General features: G+C 47.0%; 1 protein-coding gene across 1 annotated transcript; it reads right to left on the bottom strand.

Annotated features, from left to right (window-relative positions):
- Positions 1 to 9,901: 9,901 nt before the first annotated feature.
- LOC104259085 (putative P2Y purinoceptor 10) lies at positions 9,902 to 10,924 on the bottom strand. Its single transcript, XM_009814387.2, has one exon. It carries the CDS (start codon positions 10,922 to 10,924, stop codon positions 9,902 to 9,904), a length of 1,023 nt encoding a protein of 340 aa, XP_009812689.2.
- Between the last annotated feature and the right edge of the window lie 7,733 nt (positions 10,925 to 18,657).

The raw sequence follows: 18,657 nt of genomic DNA, 5'->3' as shown, positions 1-18,657 counted from the left end.
CTCGGCCGAGTCTCTTTGCTCATGGGGTGATTAAGGCAGGTGGAGGGTTTCTGTAGGGAGTAAAAACAGATGCTGTAAAGCCAAAAATTTCCCAGTATTTCCCCACATGGAGTAAATGCACTTCAGTACAGAAGAATAAGCTGTGTGTACAGTGTGTGTGCACACAGGTGTATATGTGAGACAGTGTGCATATGTTGGGAAGGGTGCAGAGCCAGACCCCACTTACAGGCAGCGATCCTGGGCATCTTCCATGCAGCTCTGGAGGATTTCATACCCTGCCACCCCCTGAGGTGATGCCGCAATTACAGTGACATTGTAATTGAGCACAGTAGCATTAATCTCTTTACTGCTAACGCCAGAGAGCTGCTTCAGCTCCCCGGGGTTTTTCAAGACCACTTTTATTGCATATAGTTTTCTATCACACTCCCGTCAAATTGGTGCTCTCTGATATGTCTACAAGCAATTTTGGTAGGACTGTAAGTAAATAAATAGGGGCTTTAAATGGATCTAGCACTCTCTTTTCAGATCCATGTGGTGGTCTGATGTGAATCGACAGCGAGGGCAATAATTAGCATCAGCAAATGATGGTGCTGGCAGGCAGCTGACCGGAGCAGAGGCCAGGGGGAGAGGTGCAGACAGATCTATCAGAGCTCTGGCTCCAGATTTAAGGCTGGATTTATAAGCTAATAGCTGGCCAAACACATGCCAGTTGCTCTGCCGGTCCTGCTAACTCAATTCTGGCACTCATGGCACATTGTGCGGGCGTTGTGTTGTAGCAACAGAAATCATCCTCCAGCAACAGTTCAGGATGTGAAGGAAGATAAATACATCTGTCTTTTACTTAGAGCTGAATTCTTTTCATCCATTTACCCATTTCACCTCATCTAGCCAGCGCTGAGGGTATTAGCGGGTCACGGGGAGTTCACAGGTATTCACGCAGCTCTCTGGAGAGGTGATGGATTTTGCCATTCGTGAGCAGAGCCCACGGGGAAATGGTCTGCTCTTTCGGGAAGAGGCGATTCAGCAGCAGCAGGTTACAAACCACGGGCTTGTAGCATCGTCTGCAACAAAACAGTGCAATTTTCCCCTTGGAAACAGAGCCTGTAGCTGCCTGCAAGGTGTCGGGCAGCCTGCCCTTCCCTTCCAGGAGACCAGAGCCGGATCTGGCAGAGCCCTGAGCACCTCTTGCTGTTGCCACCGAGCCCCTCGACAGTGGTATTTAATTAAGAAGCAGCCACTGGTCCTGTTTCCCATGGCCCTGAGCCTGGCGTTTGCCGCAGGGATGGGCTTCTAAAAGCTAATCGCCCGCAGAGGGGACCAGGCTTCTGCGCAGAGCCTGGCATCGCTTCGAGACACAGAGTGAAGGCTCCTCTACCCTGCTCCTCCTCGCCTAGGCAGCTCTTCAGAGGGGTTGCCATGTTTTCAGGTTTCAGGAGGAAAGTTGTATGTGCATATATATGTGTCTATAAATATACATATATAAAATATAGCCAGCATCCTCTGTTTAACAGCCACCAAGTCTGTTTAACCCTGGAAAAGTGGTGTCGGGACCACTTGTCTTCACATCCCTGCAGAAACCAGGGAGGGGAAAACTGCCAGGGAGCGCAGGGAATGCAGCTATTCCCAGCTCTTGCCACAGCCTTCCAGCGACAGAGGTGGCACTTGCTGGTCTGGGCTTGTGAAAAGGATTACAGAGTGCCCGGCATCCCTGTCCCACCATCTCCTCCCTGCCACGTGTCTCAGCCCTAATCCGAAACCCTGCCCCTGCAGGTGGGGGAATTCCTTGCTGGTTTTCTCCATTTTTTGGCTTTCCCTGGGAGTGCAGGAGTGCCTGTTTCTCGGCGGGAGGGCCGGGTGTCACTCCTGGTACCTGTCACTTTCCGTTTTTAGGTGACGGTGCCTGTCAGGGCACCTGGCAAGAAAGCAGTGGGGAGCTCCCTGCTGAGCCACCGCTGGTCTGGGCTCAGGCCAGCGCTCAGTCCCTACAATGCTTCCTGAAAGGGGGGATTTTGTTGTTTATTATTGTTTTTCGGTTTGTGCCTTCCCTCCCGCCTGCGCCTTGCCCCAAGCCCCTCCAGCTCCCACCGTGTCCTGCTGTCAGTGATGCCGGTGTCGGGGCAGAGATGCTCCCGTGGGCTTTGGCAGGGGTTTTGTTCAGCAACTTTATAAAGCTCGTACGAAATATTCCCTGCCATTCCTTGTTTTCCTATTTCATCCACGCATGGATTTACACATGGGGGTGGGGTGTGTGTGTGTGCTTCTTTTAAGCGGCAAAGCTGAGTTTTATCCAGCTGCGTGCTGAAATTACAGAGGAGAGACTGGTATTGCTGCCAGAGGGGTGAGACCACTGGTTGTGGATATAGCGCTGCAATTCATTAAACATCAAGTAACTCTGCAATTAATTAATTAGCAAGTTAAGGCAGCTATTAAAACACCCGTGCTTCTTTTTCTCAGTACGTTAGCAGGAGGCGTATGTGGCTGTCATTATTGGAAATCGCCTGGCTACTCTGAATCACTCTGCGCCCCACCCAGCCCTACATTGCTGCGGTATTGCATTTACTACTCCCAGATTCACTGGCAAACTCGCCCTCATCTTTTCCATGGGTTGGTTGGACAAACCAAGCTAAAGTTGTGCTCCAGGCGTGGCCAGGGAGAGCCCCCGGCTTCGGGAGCCCCAGAGCTGGGGTGCAGCCGGGGGGCCGGGGCAGAGCTGCCTCCCTGCGACCCTGCTCAAGCCTGGGATGCTGGAGGGAAAAGCAGTCTAGGAGGAAAAAAATAAAAAAATCCACTTTTGGCTTGAAAAAAGCTCCTGATTTGAAGCAGTGGAGGTTTTCTGGCACTTACTAAAGTGCTTTGAAATATTAAAGCAAAATATTAAAATATTTTTGTTTGTTTAATTTAGGCACTAATAGGAAACGCGTAAATGGAGCTTTCTGTCAGTAACACCAAAATTGAAGTTTTTTGGCTAAAACAGGCTTTCCCCGCATACTGCCGCACGCAGCAGCCTGCTTGGATGCACTGAGCACCGCTCGCTCACCCCTCGGAGCTGAGCGAGGCAGAAATACGTGGGCACAGTCAGAAGCTGCTGAGGATGTTGCACCAGCTTCTGCCTGATAAGATCTTTTGAAAAAGAATTTTAAAAAAAAAGTGATAACGTTGCTCAAAACTGCAATAGATTCAATCTACTGAAGAAAATACGCAGCAGAAATCAAGCTTACCTTCCTGTGACTCCCATCCTTCAGGGGGGTGACATCCATGCTAGAGAGCAGGAGGAGCGAGCTTTCTGCTTCTATTTCCTACCGATTTTCGCAGCGATCCCAGCCCCAGCGACTCCTCGTTAAACTTCCACATGTTTTCGGAGCGCTGGAATCCCGCCGGCATCTGCAGCCCAGTACAGTGGCTGCAGAACAGGAAATCCTGTATTTTGTTTCTCTTCGCCACACAAAACGTGTACAGCTAATGACGTTAAAACAACTGGGAAGGCGATGACGTCATTTGATCCAGCTGCCGTGCGATAGAGACCTCGGACACGGATTTCTTCCCTTCTTTTTGCACAGAAGTTGTGTTAGGTGACGGTGTCCTTCAGTCGAGCTGCTTCTGCTTTTATCCACAGTCACTTGCCATTTGCTTGCTTGCTAAAAATTATAAAACACAGAAGCAAAAATCTCATGCTCGCTGAAGGAAAACTGAAAGCTGTGCCAGTCTAAGTTACTGGAAGGTAGTAATTTTCCTTCGTTTTCTTGGAAGTTTGGTTAGCCTCAGATTATCAAGGCTATAGGGTAAAGCTAAGGGTTTGGACTATATTTCTGAAATAACATGATGGTTTAAGGTGGAGATTTTCCCAAAATACTATTGTTTAAAAAAAACATAATGTGCATCATTCCCAATTTCTTTTTTTTTCTTTTTACCTCCTTTAATCCCTTCCCCATATATATATGCATATATATAAAAAAAATTTTTAGTTCTTTTACTGCCTGCTAAGCATGACTTTCTTCTTTCTGAATTGCTGAAAACTGGCAGGCATGTATCATAGTGTAACTTCTTATGAGCTGCCTCGTTTCCAGCTGAACGGTTTTACTTGATATACAGCGTCACATCTTACAGCCCAGGTCTTGTGAAGATAATCCAGCTGTTGGCATCTTTCCCTTTCTTACTGTAGGTAACGTATAAATAGAACTATTCTTGCTCTATTAATCTATTTTCTGTAATTAGTCCCATGACCCTGCAAAATTAACAGAAACATAACTGTGGAAGAGAAATGAAAGAAGGAAGCTATTATAACCTTTAATTATAGAATAAGTCGCCAGCTCAGGGTCTGGGATCAAGCGTGCATCTTTCCCCGCAGCAGCTGAGCCCACCGGCTCTGCCGGCTGCGCAACTGCCAGGCTTTCTCCACGCTGGCAGCGATGCTGACCACGGGGACCTGAGTGCAGTCCCGTGCCGTGAAGAGGTGCTTCATGACGGTAGCGTAGAGAATGGAGAAGAGGATCCTTGACCTGGAGTGTCCTGCGGTCAGTGGAGATGCAGTTACTTAAATCTGTTGGGCAACATCTTCGTGAAGGCGAAGGCAAGACCAGCTTATATACCAGCTTTTACAGACAGATCTATGGGCTTCTTCATTACTACTTGCTTTTCCATCATGTAAACATAGCCTGCTAGCAAATAAGTACCTGTGAAGCCCCGTGCTTCTCATCTCAGCTGAGAGCAAAGTGATTTGGAAGACGCAAGAGCTGTTTATCATTCCAGGTTTTCTTCCTGTGCATCTTTTTCAGCAGCTGATGCTGGTCATGGAAGAAAGAGCAGTGCTGGTGTATTTGCAAAAGGTTCACAGATTTGCAGAAGGGAGGCTGGCACTGCGCCCCGTCCCTCTCCAGAGGTTAAAGGTTTATCCCAAAGTGAAGTGGCTGTTTTATCAGGATATCCTGCCTAGGACATCCTATTTCTATGTCTACAGCACACATCCAGCGCCATATCCAGCCACCTCTGAGCCCTGTTTTTTAGGTAGGCGTTTACAGCAGGGCTGCTGGGGAAGGAGAGGTCAGTGGATGTCAGACCATAGCGAGGGTCAGACTCCCACCTCGGGGCTCATAACCACCTCGAGTCCTTCCTCTGCTCACTGGCTTTTTGCATTATTTTTGCGGAAGATCGCAGCCTTCCTGGTCATGAAAAGCTGATGGATTGACAAGCCTCAAGCCTCTGCCTTCAGCATACGCTAATCGACCTCTCCATTCTTCTTTCAGCTGCATGTATATTTTTGTTTAGCATTTCTGCTCTTCTGGCTCGTTACCGATACTAAACATGCATTTTACACTAGGCAATGTTATCCTTTCAAAGGCAGAAGACAAAGGAAATTTTAAATAACTGTGAGACTTTATCTAAGGCCTCCAGATAAAGGTCGTCTTCACCTTTAGCCTGGTATCCTGCGGGCAGAAGGCCAAATGCATATGATCAGCATCTCTTTAAGCACTCAGCACTTAGAAATATCTGACAGGATGCACCTGAAGGATGTATGAAAAACAGTGGGCCATTCAGGAGGAGGAGGTCTTACTCACACAAAGCAACTCACCCTTGTGCAGAGACTTGTTACGGCTTGACCGGAGCCGTTGGCACACAGTCGGTGGGGCTGGGTGAGTCCCCGGTGCCCTGCGGCACACAGTCCTCCTCGCCACTGCACAATAGCCTCTACAGGGGCAACATTTTTAGGTTTCTTTTCTTTATTTTACAGCAAATAATTGTTGGTCACTCCCTACCTTTTTGGGCTAAGCCCTTGTGTTATCCACAGAGCCAGTATTATGCACCAGTCATAGCCCCGAAATCTGTTAAATGCAACAAAGGGTTTGCATATGTTTGAGCTGGCTCCTAGCTGTTGAGCTGTTATCCTGCATTTACAGCATGTTTTGTTTTTTCTCTGTGCAGAGAGCTGGTAATTTCATTTAAGGAAAGAAAACGAAGCTCAGGTACTTGCAAGATCCTGCAGCTCAGAACCTGAGGCTGCAGAAAGGCATTAAATCCCATGAACAGTAGCATGGGGTTTCTTTCCAAACACGTTTGCTGTCAAAGCCCTTTCTCAAACAGGAGAGGAATTACCAGACCTCTGATACCAGTTAAGATGGGGTGGCCATTTGCTGGCACTGCAAAGAAACACATTCTCTTTTGCTATCAGATGAATGGCTTGTGTGCTAGAGAAAAGAATATGTCATGCCGTGGTTTTGCCCAGGGCCGCGCTATTGGAGGACATGCACTGCCGTCAGTGTGGGTGGCTTGGATACCTCACTGCGTTTCCACCCTGAGCAGCTCCCTTTGGGTGAGGCTTGATGCAGGGTTGCTCCAGCACCAGGTGCCAGTGGAACCCTTCAGATCCATCCTTCACAAACCTGCATAGCTGTACCCAACCTCTTGATTCGGTTAACTTCTGCCTTTCCGTGGCATCTCTTTTGAAAGCCTTTTTTTTCGTGTCTGCCCTAGAAGGATGAAGATGTCTTCTTTTTATAGCTGGTGAGTCTGGACAGTGGGGCCAGCATATGAGATAATCCAGGAGCAACACTGTGAAATTATATTTCCTCTTGTCAAAATAATAAACATGTTTTATGGTCGCAGGAAATGAGGTGAATTACAGGAACTGGAGCTGGGCACATTGTGCCTTTGAAAGTGTGAGAGTGCTGGTGGGTAAAGCCAGCACCTGCAGCCCCAGGTCTTGTGTTGGATCCAGCACCTCCCAGCCATGAAGGCAGATGAAATACTGTTCCCCTCAGCAGTAATGCTGGTTCATCTGTTCTCCTGAGGCACACTGTTGAGGTTTTGGAGTACGTGAACTAAAGGCTTTCAGTTTCACTTATGGGTTTGTGGAGGCCAAACTGACGGTCATTGACTTTCTGCATGCTTTCAGAAAATTACAAGTTTTCCTCAATCTCTTTTTACTTTGAATGGTTGCAAGATTTGACTTGAAAGGATGAAATTGTTGAGCGTGTGACTTTTCCTCACAGGCTGGGGCTGCAGTATGTAAAAAGGACCATTCTGGGGGGGGTCTAAGGGAGTTCAAAGGGCAAGTGAGGCAGGAAGATGGGGGAGAGCATGAGCAGCCGAGGTGCTTGGGGCTGCCGTCACGGTGACGGGGAATGTTATCCCTCATGGAGCCACCAAATTTGTTGCTGAGGTTAAGGGTAGGACAGACACCATTACTCTTTGGATATTCAGATGCTGGAGCAGGTATTCCCAGGCCGGGTCCACGTTATAACTTTCAATACATAGGGGTCAATGGTTACCAATTTCTGCTTTATCAATCTTGTCGTAAATGATGCAAGTGCTTTTTTAAGCCGTATAGATTTGGATCTGTGAAATGGATGTTGAATGAGATATAGAGAGATGGTTTCTGCGGTCTCGCCTGCATGTAAGGATGACAGCAGTCACGCCTCCCCACCCAGTCACACGCCATCCGCAGCACAGCTATTCCCATGGAGGACCTTTGTCTCCTCAAAATACCTCTAAATCCAATGTTAAAAAAAAACCAAACCCAAAAAACCCCCACCAGTCACATTAGAGTGGGGTGAAAAACCTTTCTGCAGACAAGCAGGCAATCTGTCTAAGAATAATAAAAGTCGGTGCACTCCATCACTTGAACTCTTTGATTCAAGGAGGAGCTGATCCCTTTCAGTTTTCTAGGTATAAGTGATAACTATGAAACTCAGCTTACTTTGCAAAAATGCGTTTATTTTTTAAGCATCAGGTTTTGGAAAGAAAAGTGTAGGACAAGCTACATAGTTACCATAACAGTGCCTTCAACTTGTTTTCACCTGATAAACAGAGAATTGTGTGAGAAAGAAATCACAGTAAACAGCTCCCAGTCACATGCTAGCTGATCAAGGTCCATAAAAATCCTCAAAACAGCCGTCGAAACTAAAGTCTCCTTCAGTGAGAATATTATACAGTGTCTAGCTTAGGAGGAAACTGCTAAATTGACAAAAATTTCATTATGCATGCTTAACTGTGTACCTGAGCATCAGCCTCTGCTCACATTTTAAGGGCACTATTTGCAGTGTGTAAACACATATGTCTATCATTGGCATAACGAACTGCCAGTTAAATGGGAGAAAACATTTCCATTGACTTCAGTGGGAGATGGACTGCCTACTCTGCAGCTTTCTCACCAAAAGCCTGCAATAATACTCTCTCTGTGAAAGTTACTTCCTTCACATGGGCATATTTCGGTATTTTCACTTACCTACATGCAAGATTAAGTTCATTGTACTGTAGCCCATAATCATCTTCTCACAAATGGGAGGAAAACTACAAGAGCTTATTGTAGTTCATCAGTAAGTCTGTGCTGCCTTTTAGAAGAACTCCAATGTAATGGTTATTTAAACCTGGCTATTGTTTGCTTTTTTCCCATTTTATTGTAAAACAGTCAAGTGGGAAAACATAATGTGCAGAAAGTTTTTGGCTGAGTTAGAATGTAATTAAGCTGAATTGAGTAGTTAGATTTAAAATATACTTAGCAAGTGTTTCTGGTATTTCTTCTATTTTTGCGACAATGTGTAAGATGCTGGCACTGGTGCTTACTGGGAATTGTACATGTTCCTTTTGAAAAAACACCATGTTTCAAAGGCAATAAAATCAGTGCCTGTGTTCAGCCAAAACAATCCCCAGGTATCATGAGGATACCCCTGAAGTTACACAAAGTGGGTGAACTTGGCCAAAAAGCTGTCACTAATTTAAAATAAGGGGTAAATGGCATCCTTTCTTGTCACTGCTTTTCGTGTCTTCATAGCTGATGAAGTTAAAAAATGTAAACATTAAGATCACGAGAGGAGCTGGTGGAAAAGATCATGATGAATAAGTTCCTTATGAAATAAGCCTGTGCTCTATTAGTGACAATCACCTTGGCAAGGACACCTCTTCTTTTTAAAAGATGTGTCAATTGAACGCATGAGCCAAGGTTTCACGGGGTGGACCCATCACAGGTACCTCTGGGCCCAAGGAGCCACACACAGAAGAGAGCGAGGGCCCGAACAGTACCACCAGCATCGTCAAATCCACCGGTGCAGATGCCGAGTCCGACTGTGCCCAGCCTGCGGCGCGCTTCCAGTGGTCCTGCTCCTCAGGGTCCAAAGGCGAAGGCCACGTGCTGATGCTCCCCTTGCCCCCAGGGGCAGCTCGGAGGGGAAGAAAGTCACTCAGAGCAAGGGAAGATCCCATTCTCTGGAGTGTTTGAGGAGCCCGTCAGGAGGATTTGTCTTGCAGAGGGTCTTGCGCCAGCTGTAGGTGCAAGTTACAGGATGCATTAGCAATTAAGGAGCAAACTTAGAGCTGGGCGAGGAGGAAATAATGAACGAGAGCAGGAGGAGGAGTGCGGGAAAGGCAAAGCAGAGGTAAGTGTGGTGACCTGTGGGCTGCAGTGCAAGCTGCCAATGTTCACGCCCCTGCAGCCCTGAGCGCGGAGACCAAAACTGCCATTTATTGTTACTGGCCATTTCCAGGTTCTCGTATGTGTTGTGTGTTTTTAGCAGAGAAGACACTTCAATGGATGTCAGTGTATGGATGTGGCATTATCTTTGGCTTGATCATAGAGCCATGGTATTGGGAAAATAGAAGAAAAGCTCCTGGGATATTGCCACCATTTCCTAGCAGAAGCTTTGTTGCTCCCTCCTGCATATTTTTGAGTCCAGCAAGGTCAGGCGTGGGTGGCACAGCAGTAGATGTAGTCACGCCAGTTGGGTTGCTCATCAGCTTCCAACACATCGGTCTTAACAGAGTTTTATCTTCTACATATCGAAAGATTTCCACTGCCACAAAACTCCCCTGAATAAACTTGGGGATCTTCCACAACGGATTTGCTAATCAAGTATCATAGAACAGTCTCAGATTCCGTACGAAATAGCTTAATTCTTTTCAGCTGGCTGTCTTGTCATTCCTTAGTTGATGAGGCACTCTCTTTGCTCATGAGCCGACTCCTGATGACGATGCTGCTGTGCCTTGATATCTGGTCCTGAAACTCTGAAGTCATAAAGAAATACAGTATCGGATCCAAACAGCAGTCCAGACTCGCAAGACTTAAGCAAAAAGGTTGAGTGTAGAGCGTGATGGTACTCAAGAAGCAGTCTGTAATCACATTTTCTTTCACCAACATGTAGAAAAAGAAGTTGATGTGATACGGTGCAAAACACACGCAGAACACAATGGCACACATGGAAACCATCCTTAAAGCCTTCCGCCTCTCGCTTCTGTTTTGCACTGGTATCTGGAAGCCCCGAAGAGAGTCTTTCGTTTTCCAAGTACAGAATAAAATAATGATGAGTGGGCCGATGAACCCGAAGAGCTCCGCTGTGCCTGTCATCAGCACGGTGGCCACCTTGCTGTCGATCTTCCAGACTTGAAGGTCTGCAAAGCAGGTATGCGTGTTTTCTGCCAGGCGGTAGCTGCGCATGATGGGGAACGGCAAACATGCCACCCCAACAAAGAGCCACACCACAGCGCTGATAGCTACATCATACCGCCGTTTCCAGTCCTTGGCTTTGAACGGCTGATACAGGAAGAAATACCTCTGAATGCTAATGCAGGTGAGGAAACAAATGCTGGCGTACATGTTGAGGTACTTCAGGTAGAAACACAGTAAACAAAGGAATCTCCCAAAAGGCCACGTGGAGTTAATATAATAGTATATTCGCAGTGGCAGCGAGAGGACATGAGCCAGGTCGGCAGCGGCCAGATTGATCATGAAGATGACGGCTTTGCTCTTCTTGCTGATGAAGCGGCACAAGACCCATAAGGCAGCGCTGTTTGCCAGGAGGCCGGGGATGAAGATGAGGGTGTAAGTGGTTGCGTACAGGGTGTTTTTGAACGTTATGTTGTGACTGGAGCAGGTCTGGTTGCTCTGCATCATGACTGGGCTGCTGGAAACATCTGTCATGGTATAAGGTGGGTGGGTCATTCCTGTCGAGAACAAGAACAGGGGCTGTAAAGGCAAAGGCACTGCAAGAGTTGTCGGTACTCACATTTGCATTTCATATTTGACTATTCAGTATGATGTAGAGGTTTCGAAATGTATTCTGTATAAAACATCCTGCTATCTTCTTCAAAGCTGCCCTTTCAGAGGTTTCCACTATTCACGCAGAGGTGGGGGACCATTCCTGTTGTGTCAGTCCCCTTACTGGGCTGCCTGAGTGCCATAAGCACGGGTGAAGCGGTGCCACGCTGCTAACAGAGGAGCAGGAGAAGCTGCCTATCCTTTTGGCAGCTCAAGGTCACCTGTGGTTTGGTCTCTGAGTAGCAGGGGAGGAACACAGGGAAGAAAGGTGTGCCATTGCCCAGCTTCTCTAACCTAAACGATTCTGTGATTCTATGATACTGCTGTGAGCAACCACATGGCCCAGCAATCAAAATGTGGGTACCAACCACCAAAACATACCTGCTGTTAAGTTGTACGTTAGGCATTGCGCGGGTGGCACGTCTCCTGACCCCACCAGTGGACCTCATGGACCCACTTTCTCTGGCGTGATGGGGACAGGCCATGTGGACAAGGGTAGCAGGGAGTGGGCTTGAGAAGTTTGGCTGTTGTAAATGCAGCCAGTGCTGCCATGTATTTAAGCTAACGTTACAAGCAGAGACCTGATCAGATCACCAACTTCCATTTCTCATCACCCCAGTAGCCTCAGTTTAACACTTTTTTCCATCAGATAATTTTATTTTTAGGTACTACCAATTTCTGGCTCTCCTTTGATTGAGATGAGTAGGGATGGTGAAATGTCATGTGTTGAACTGTTGGGCCATCTTTCTTTTGTCAGCTTTCGTAACTGGGACTTGTCTTCAGTAAGGCAACAGAGGCAGCAGGAGTTCGGTTTTATCAGGTGTTTCCCCATAGGGTTATAATTCTCATTACAGTGATTCCCTCCTGTGTCTAATATAACAGTTAAAATTGAATATCAGCTTCCTATTTCATGTGGCACTACAGACACTGATTCATTCCTTCTGACTCATTTCCTGCACCGCTGGCAAGGGGCATTTGCCAAAAAAAGTGTCTCTGTAGGTAGATATTAGTAACTCATACCCTGCTGCTAATGGTTTTTTTCCTTCATGTTACAAAAAAGAGTAGCGTTTAGAGCTCACAAGTGACAAAGAACACAAATAGCTGGGTTTTGAGCTGGTTAATTGTTGCGGTACTTGGGCTTGGCAGCTCATCCAGACACTGTTCAAGGCTGCTATGGAGGGGTTGTAACTCAGGCCCCAGAAAAGCCCGGGCATGGCAAGGTCCCAGCATGGGACACAGGCCACCCTCACCGCGGGCGCAGTGGCTCTGGCTGACGCTGACGGTGAGCAGGGCCACCTAACCACTCCCTAAACAGACGCCAACTTTCTTCCTTTTCTTTTTAAACTTGTCTTTCATTTTCTCACGCTCTTCAACAAGCAAGGTCTGCATGTTTATCTCCTGCAGCACCTTCCGCTTTAGCAACTGGGCTACATCCTTCAGTTGCCCCAAACATCAAAGAAATGCTGTAGTTGCGAAACCCTCTATCTAATCCCCTTCCTTCACCAAGACCTCACGAGTACGTGGAGGCCAGGTGCCTCAGAGCACACCTCCCAGGCTGGTTTTGTCCCTCCAGGACAATCCCTCCAGTCTGCACTTTGTTCCCAGTAACCCTCGCCCCAAGGCAGCTCTGGGACGAGATGCTCTGCTTCATGGTGGGGTATCTCCAGCTGCTCAAAGGGCGCTGGAAACAAGGGGAAAAGATGCATCTGGCCCATGGTCTTATCTCCACCAGTCTGACAAGCAATGTTGGAGGCCTCCTGCTCTCCTTTCTGGTGCTCCTCAGGACACTGAGACCGGGAGTGGGCAGGGCATGGAGCTGAGCACTGGGGTGTTCACTCAGGGCGTCGCTTCTTAGAGCAGTAAATTTGGGTTACATCCCTTTTCTTCAGAGTGTTGTGAATTTCTGGCGCTCTGGAGGCTTGTGACCTCTTTCAATCTCGTTCGCCTGCAGCTCTAGCTGGCCGTGCTGTCTGCTGCCCTTGTCTCCAGTAAGAGCACTGCTCACTATACCCAATTTCTGTCCCTTCAGGTGACCTCCCTCTTTGCCAAGAAGCCATTAAAGAGCCACTTTCCAAGTTATTAGCTGCCTGGTTTCCCTTGGATGTCAAGGTTAGGCTGACCGGCCAGTGCTCCTCCAAAACACGAGTGCTAGATGGCCATTGAAACCATGGAGGATTAGGCACATTGCAAAATGGTCTATCTTAAGGACACGCTTATATTTAAATGCTGGCCAGTGGACGTGTGTTCTTCAGTTCAAATGAGTCATAACAGTCAGTTTGCTTATTGAGGTCCCTAGACACAGTTGGCCCTTATCTACATTTCATGTGACAGCTAAGGACCAGACTGCAATGCCAGCAGTCAGAATAATCAAGTTCAGGCTGCTGACTCAAACTGGCCTCTGAACGGAGCCGTTTAGGGTAAACCGACGTGTCCAGGACGTGTCTGCTGCAACGTGAGGGTGATGCTGAGTGCACGCACTTGATACCAGAATTCAGCCTTCACTTTCTGATTGCAGCAAACCATGCCCAGGCAGGCAGGCAAGCACAAGCCTGGGCTGCACGGGCTGCAGCATGCCTGAGACCATGGTGGAGCCCACAGCACCGAGAGGTTCCCCCTCGGGCTTCATCTGCATCTGCTAATTGTCCACAAGGTGTCAGAGTTAATCAAGATTTCATTTCTTTGCCCCCCTCTTTAAGGCAGTTTTCTAACCCTCAAGGGACTAGGGCTATCTGAGTGGTGGGAGGCAGGGGCGGGGGTGTGACTATGTTCTCATGAGTTTTGCTGTCTTCTAGGATGATCCAAAATTGAAAAACTCTTGTGTTGCTGAATAACTGATGTTAGGGAAAAAAACGCTCCCAGGAGTAGTCCTCATACTGCTGGTCTTTACAGGTAGAAGAGTCCTGAAAAGCTGCACCTCGATGGAGACCAGGGAGCTGCTTTGAACTTTCAAGCCAAAAGGTAATAAAACCCAACCTGCAGAAATGCAGGTGATGTCCCATCCCCACCACCCTGAGCAGATGTATCACCATGATTGATGAACAGGAGATGTATGGCCCGTGGAGTCAGAAAAAGCCTCTCCTTTGCATTCAGTGAGCTTGGGGTCAGGCGGTTTGCAATGAAGTGGACTGAGCAGGATGACCTGGCTGGTAGTGCAAAAGCATTAATACAATTAATATATATATATATGGGTGACGTCTGCTGGCTCTTCAGAACAGGGCGCTTTCTGAGAATGAATGACTTCATTACAAAGTCATAAAAATATAATGAGATTAAAGCATCTCTTTAGACAAAATGCACCCAGGCATATGCGCAGGGGACAACAAAACAATTGTATTTCTGCCCTTCCTCCTACTTCTCTTGTTCAGATTGAAGTTTAATCCCACACTGTCCCCTCATCTTCCCACCTGTGCACAAAAGCAGATACACAGAGATACCACCGAATGTCTGTCTGAGATTAGCTCTCCAAAGTAAAGAAAGCAAAGTCATTTGCTGCATGATGTGTGTACAGCAAAGGCAGAAGGCTGAAAAGCTCCATCAGATTTTATTGACACCTATTTACATATTGCAAGGAGACAGCTCCTACTGCAACATTGTTTTCAGAATATCGAATTTTAGAGAAAAAAATCAGTGGTAAATAAATACAGTGTTATCTAACTACTGCTTTTTACATTTTAATTGGAGTCTGGATTTCTGAGGCTGTTGCAATAAGGACATAATTAAGTGTGCACGTTATTACTTGTAGCTGGACGTTTGGAAACTAAACGTGGCACTTCTAGGAAAAAAATGTTCATCTTGACAGGACTGAGAAGCCAGGAATGTCATTCCAGAGTCCTGTATCTTTCCAATGTGCCCATCAGCAGATAGGTTAATTGATTTGATTAAGACACAAATGCCTCTACACAATGCCCTCATTGCGTGGCTGTGAAGATCTCACGCTATTGCACTCCTGCTTCTGTATGAAACCTCTGCAGTCAGAAGTGGAAAGTTCTACAGTTAAGGGTACTTTTTCTGGTTTTCTTCTTCCACAAAAAAGAGCAGATCTGGGTTGTCTGATCTGTTGTGATGAGATGTTTTCATTTTGCAACACTAGTCTAATTCTCACTTCTGCAGCTCCGGCAGCTGAAGAAGCAGGGCATGCACACGCAGCAGGAAGCCGGCAGCCTCGTTGGAGCGCCTGCTCCAGGCTGGGCGAGGGCTGTGCCGCGGATGGACTGGCATCATGGATGCGATTCCCATGGCTGGTGATGTTTGTGCTGGAGCCAAGGTGCCAGCACTTTCACTTGACACCAGAAAACATGCCCTTGAACAAAAATCACACTCTTACTTCACACATCCTACTGCTCCAGCCTGCTGCTGAAGTCCTCTCCTACACAAATCTGTGGCAAGCCAGATCTGACACACTGGCTCACCTTCGACGCAATTCCCTTTTGATTTACTTTAAGAAATTTCAGATTCAGGGGCCACCCACTATGAATCCTGTTTATAACTGCCAAACTGCATATGTGCTATTTTGCTGGGCTCCCTTCAGATCTGAGCTGCTGGTGCAAGTGAACGCAAGCCCATCCGGAAACCACCTTTTACAAAGTACAGTTTAAAAGCTCCAGTCCATGAAGTAAGTTAAGTTTTAATCCAGACCAGTGACTGCAGTCTGAATTATGAATTAAAACTGCCTCAGCATTTTCATTAACAAAACCAAGTCCAAGCAATCTTGCTATTTTTGTCATATTGTGACCCCTGACTAATATTAATTTCCTACTGTTGCAATCCAGCCAAAGAGCATTGGATGGCACAAAGACAGCATGTAGATTTTTTTTTTTTATGGGAGTATAAATCACCATCAGAAAGAACAGATTTGCAAGTTTCCCTTACTGTCAAGTACGATTTTAAAATAAAATATATTCCCTAAGAAATCAGGCAAAAGAAGGAAATTGTGTCTAGGAATGACACTGGAGAACAGTTGAAGAACCAGTAATTGCCCCCGCAATAACATTTTGCTTTCTCTAGCAACAGCAATTTCATGCAGCCGCTGTTCCAACTCCTCCATGTGTTCACACAGAGGATTGGCGCGCAAGGAGGGCTGCTGTTTTTTCAAGACTCAAAGCGCCACAAATCTCCTCCTGGCAAGAGCCAACCCCTAAGAAAAAGCCCGAGGAGCGCAACGTTTTCGTAGGAAACAGCATAGGCTCGTTAACGTTGGTTCTAGATCGCCAAGAGAGAGCTTAAAGGCAGCCTTACCTTTTCAGGCAGAAACCCAGCTAAGTGCAGCCGTGCTGCCAGGAGGAAGTGGAGTGTCCGGGCTGCACTGCACAAGCCTTGTTTACATGTGCACAGAGACCTGAATGACATCACGGGGTGCTGCAAGGTGCTGCTTTGCCTGCGCCTCAGCGCTGGGGCTGCCGCTGGGGCAGGCGCCTGGCTCGCAGCACCTACCTGCTGCTGTGGGACTCCTTTCCTCGACTCCCAGCTCTGCTGAGCTGAGTCCTGGCCAGGTGAACGCACGGTTGCCCCAAAATGGGGTTTGTGTGCCTTCGTCCTCGGTGTTTTCTCTCCCGCTGCTCTGCCGAGATGGCTCGGCACCCCTCAGGCTGCCGCAGAAGGTCCCGAGTGGAGGGTGCTGCTCTGTGCAGGGCACCCCTTCCTCCTCTCCCACTCTTCCTCCTCTCCAAGGAGAGCTCCGAGCTGACCATGGAAATACTCCCGAGGTTTCTGCTTGCTTCTCCCTGGGAAGTTCAGCTTTGCTCTCGCCTCCTGATCGCAGGGCTGTAGATGGTCATTGCCTTGTGTGAGCTTCAGCTGGTGGTTGCTCTGGTTCACCTAGTTCTAAGTCCTCTTGCTGATGAAGTCCAACTTCCCAATGGCTTTTTATAGTGCTCGCGTGAGCTTTGCTTGACATTTCGCTTGAACTAAATAAGCAGGCAGCTCAGTTTACCCTTGCTGGAGTTCACTGCCAGCAATGCCAAACAGTGGCACTTCTTAAATTGTCTCAAGCAATGGGGTGAAATCCAGCCTCACCCTTATCCCAGGGGGTAGATGTATTAGTGAGGCTAGGACTTTACCCACTTAGAGGATCTAGTTGTTTGGATTTTCAGAAAGCCACGGGGAATCTGCCCTGCTTTGCCTCTTCGGGATCAGCCTCTGGCTTGCAGCACGTGACTGTCCCTGTAGCTCAGCAGTTAAACTCTCTGCTCTGTCGTTTGAGAGTGCCAAGTACAACATCACTGCAGCTACTACCTGACTTGAGGACAATATAGATGTCGATGTCTGACTGCTCAAAAACCTCAGAAACCCAAACCTAATGGCTCTGGTTTAAATAAGAATGCCCCAAAATGAACACCCCCTATAATGCCGTGCTGTGCTTTACAGGCGGTCCTGTTTCCACGAATTGTCAAAGGAGGCTGGTAGAAGTTGGGATATTGTCAGATGTTTATTTTAAAATTATTTATATGGGCTTCATGAAAAGCAATAGCGAGCTTTTGGCCAATGTCGCAGTGTTTATCAGTACATCCTGTTTAGCTGATTTTTTAAGTTGTTCATCAGCAACAGGAACATATTTGCTGGAATTTATCCAACCACAAAGTCGTCTTTAACATCAAATCACCGCACAATGCTCTGCAGCCCAGCAACCTAAGGAGAGCCTCATTTGGGAACAGCAATTGAGAAACAGTTCACTGATTGACCTGACTAGCATTGGTGGAAAACAAACACCAACTCTTCTGCAGATGCTCTCTTGTCTACATGAACTTCCATCTGTAACGCTTTCATCCCTCACTCTGTCGTCACTAATAGACCTGACCTATTTGAGCAAAAGCCACAATCTTTGCAGAAAGGAGAGATGAAGTTAGTCATTGCTGCACTTGTACATGTCGGTATGTGAAACAGTGCAGTCACAAAAGTAAACTATAACAATAAAAAAGGGTGCTTGTGAAATTACACCACATACTTAAGAACAGGTCTACTTACAGAAGAGATGCAGCGACTGTTGCTGCTCTATACTCATGCACATAAATCGTTCTGGCAGCCTGGTTTAGGGCAGAGTGTTACATGAGAAGCGTAGGACCGAGAAAGAGGTTTAAAGGCACAAGTCTCATAAAACCTGCAGAATAATTCTGTTGAATTTCTTTGTGCTTAATTTACCCAGTTGCAAAGCGGGGATAACATTTTCCTGTCTGAAACTACAGGACGTTTGCTGGCTGGACTTTTGTAAGATCCAGCTAGAAGATTATATACATTCAAAAAACTTGTAAGTGACCTGTCCAGTACCGTACACGCTTGGTACTGGAGGAGGACTATGGTATAGCCAGGCTGGAGGATTTGAACCTTGCTTGCCGGTATTGCATATCAGTTATCCTGCAGGCAAGGAGCGAGGAAGTGGCTTTTTCTGCTGATAAAACCAAACTTACTCTAGGGATTTTGTAGACAGTTATACTGGTTACTGATATACTTTCCCTGTAGATCTATTTCCCCTAATTATGTAGGTAAAGCTTCGATTTGCATAGCATGCCAAAGACTGGTCCCACTCTTGGTTGTTGCTTACCAGAATAATGGGCTTGTCAGAAATATTCGCTACCATAATTACCTGTATTGGAGGAGAGCTGGGCTCCTGCAAAACAGCATGGGCAATATTTCCTGGAGTTCAG

This window comes from Gavia stellata, chromosome 14 (genome assembly GCF_030936135.1).
Source record: "Gavia stellata isolate bGavSte3 chromosome 14, bGavSte3.hap2, whole genome shotgun sequence".
Classification (NCBI taxonomy): Eukaryota; Metazoa; Chordata; class Aves; order Gaviiformes; family Gaviidae; genus Gavia; species Gavia stellata.
Note: the sequence above shows the minus strand (reverse complement) of the source record. Positions and strands in the feature narration are given on the sequence as shown.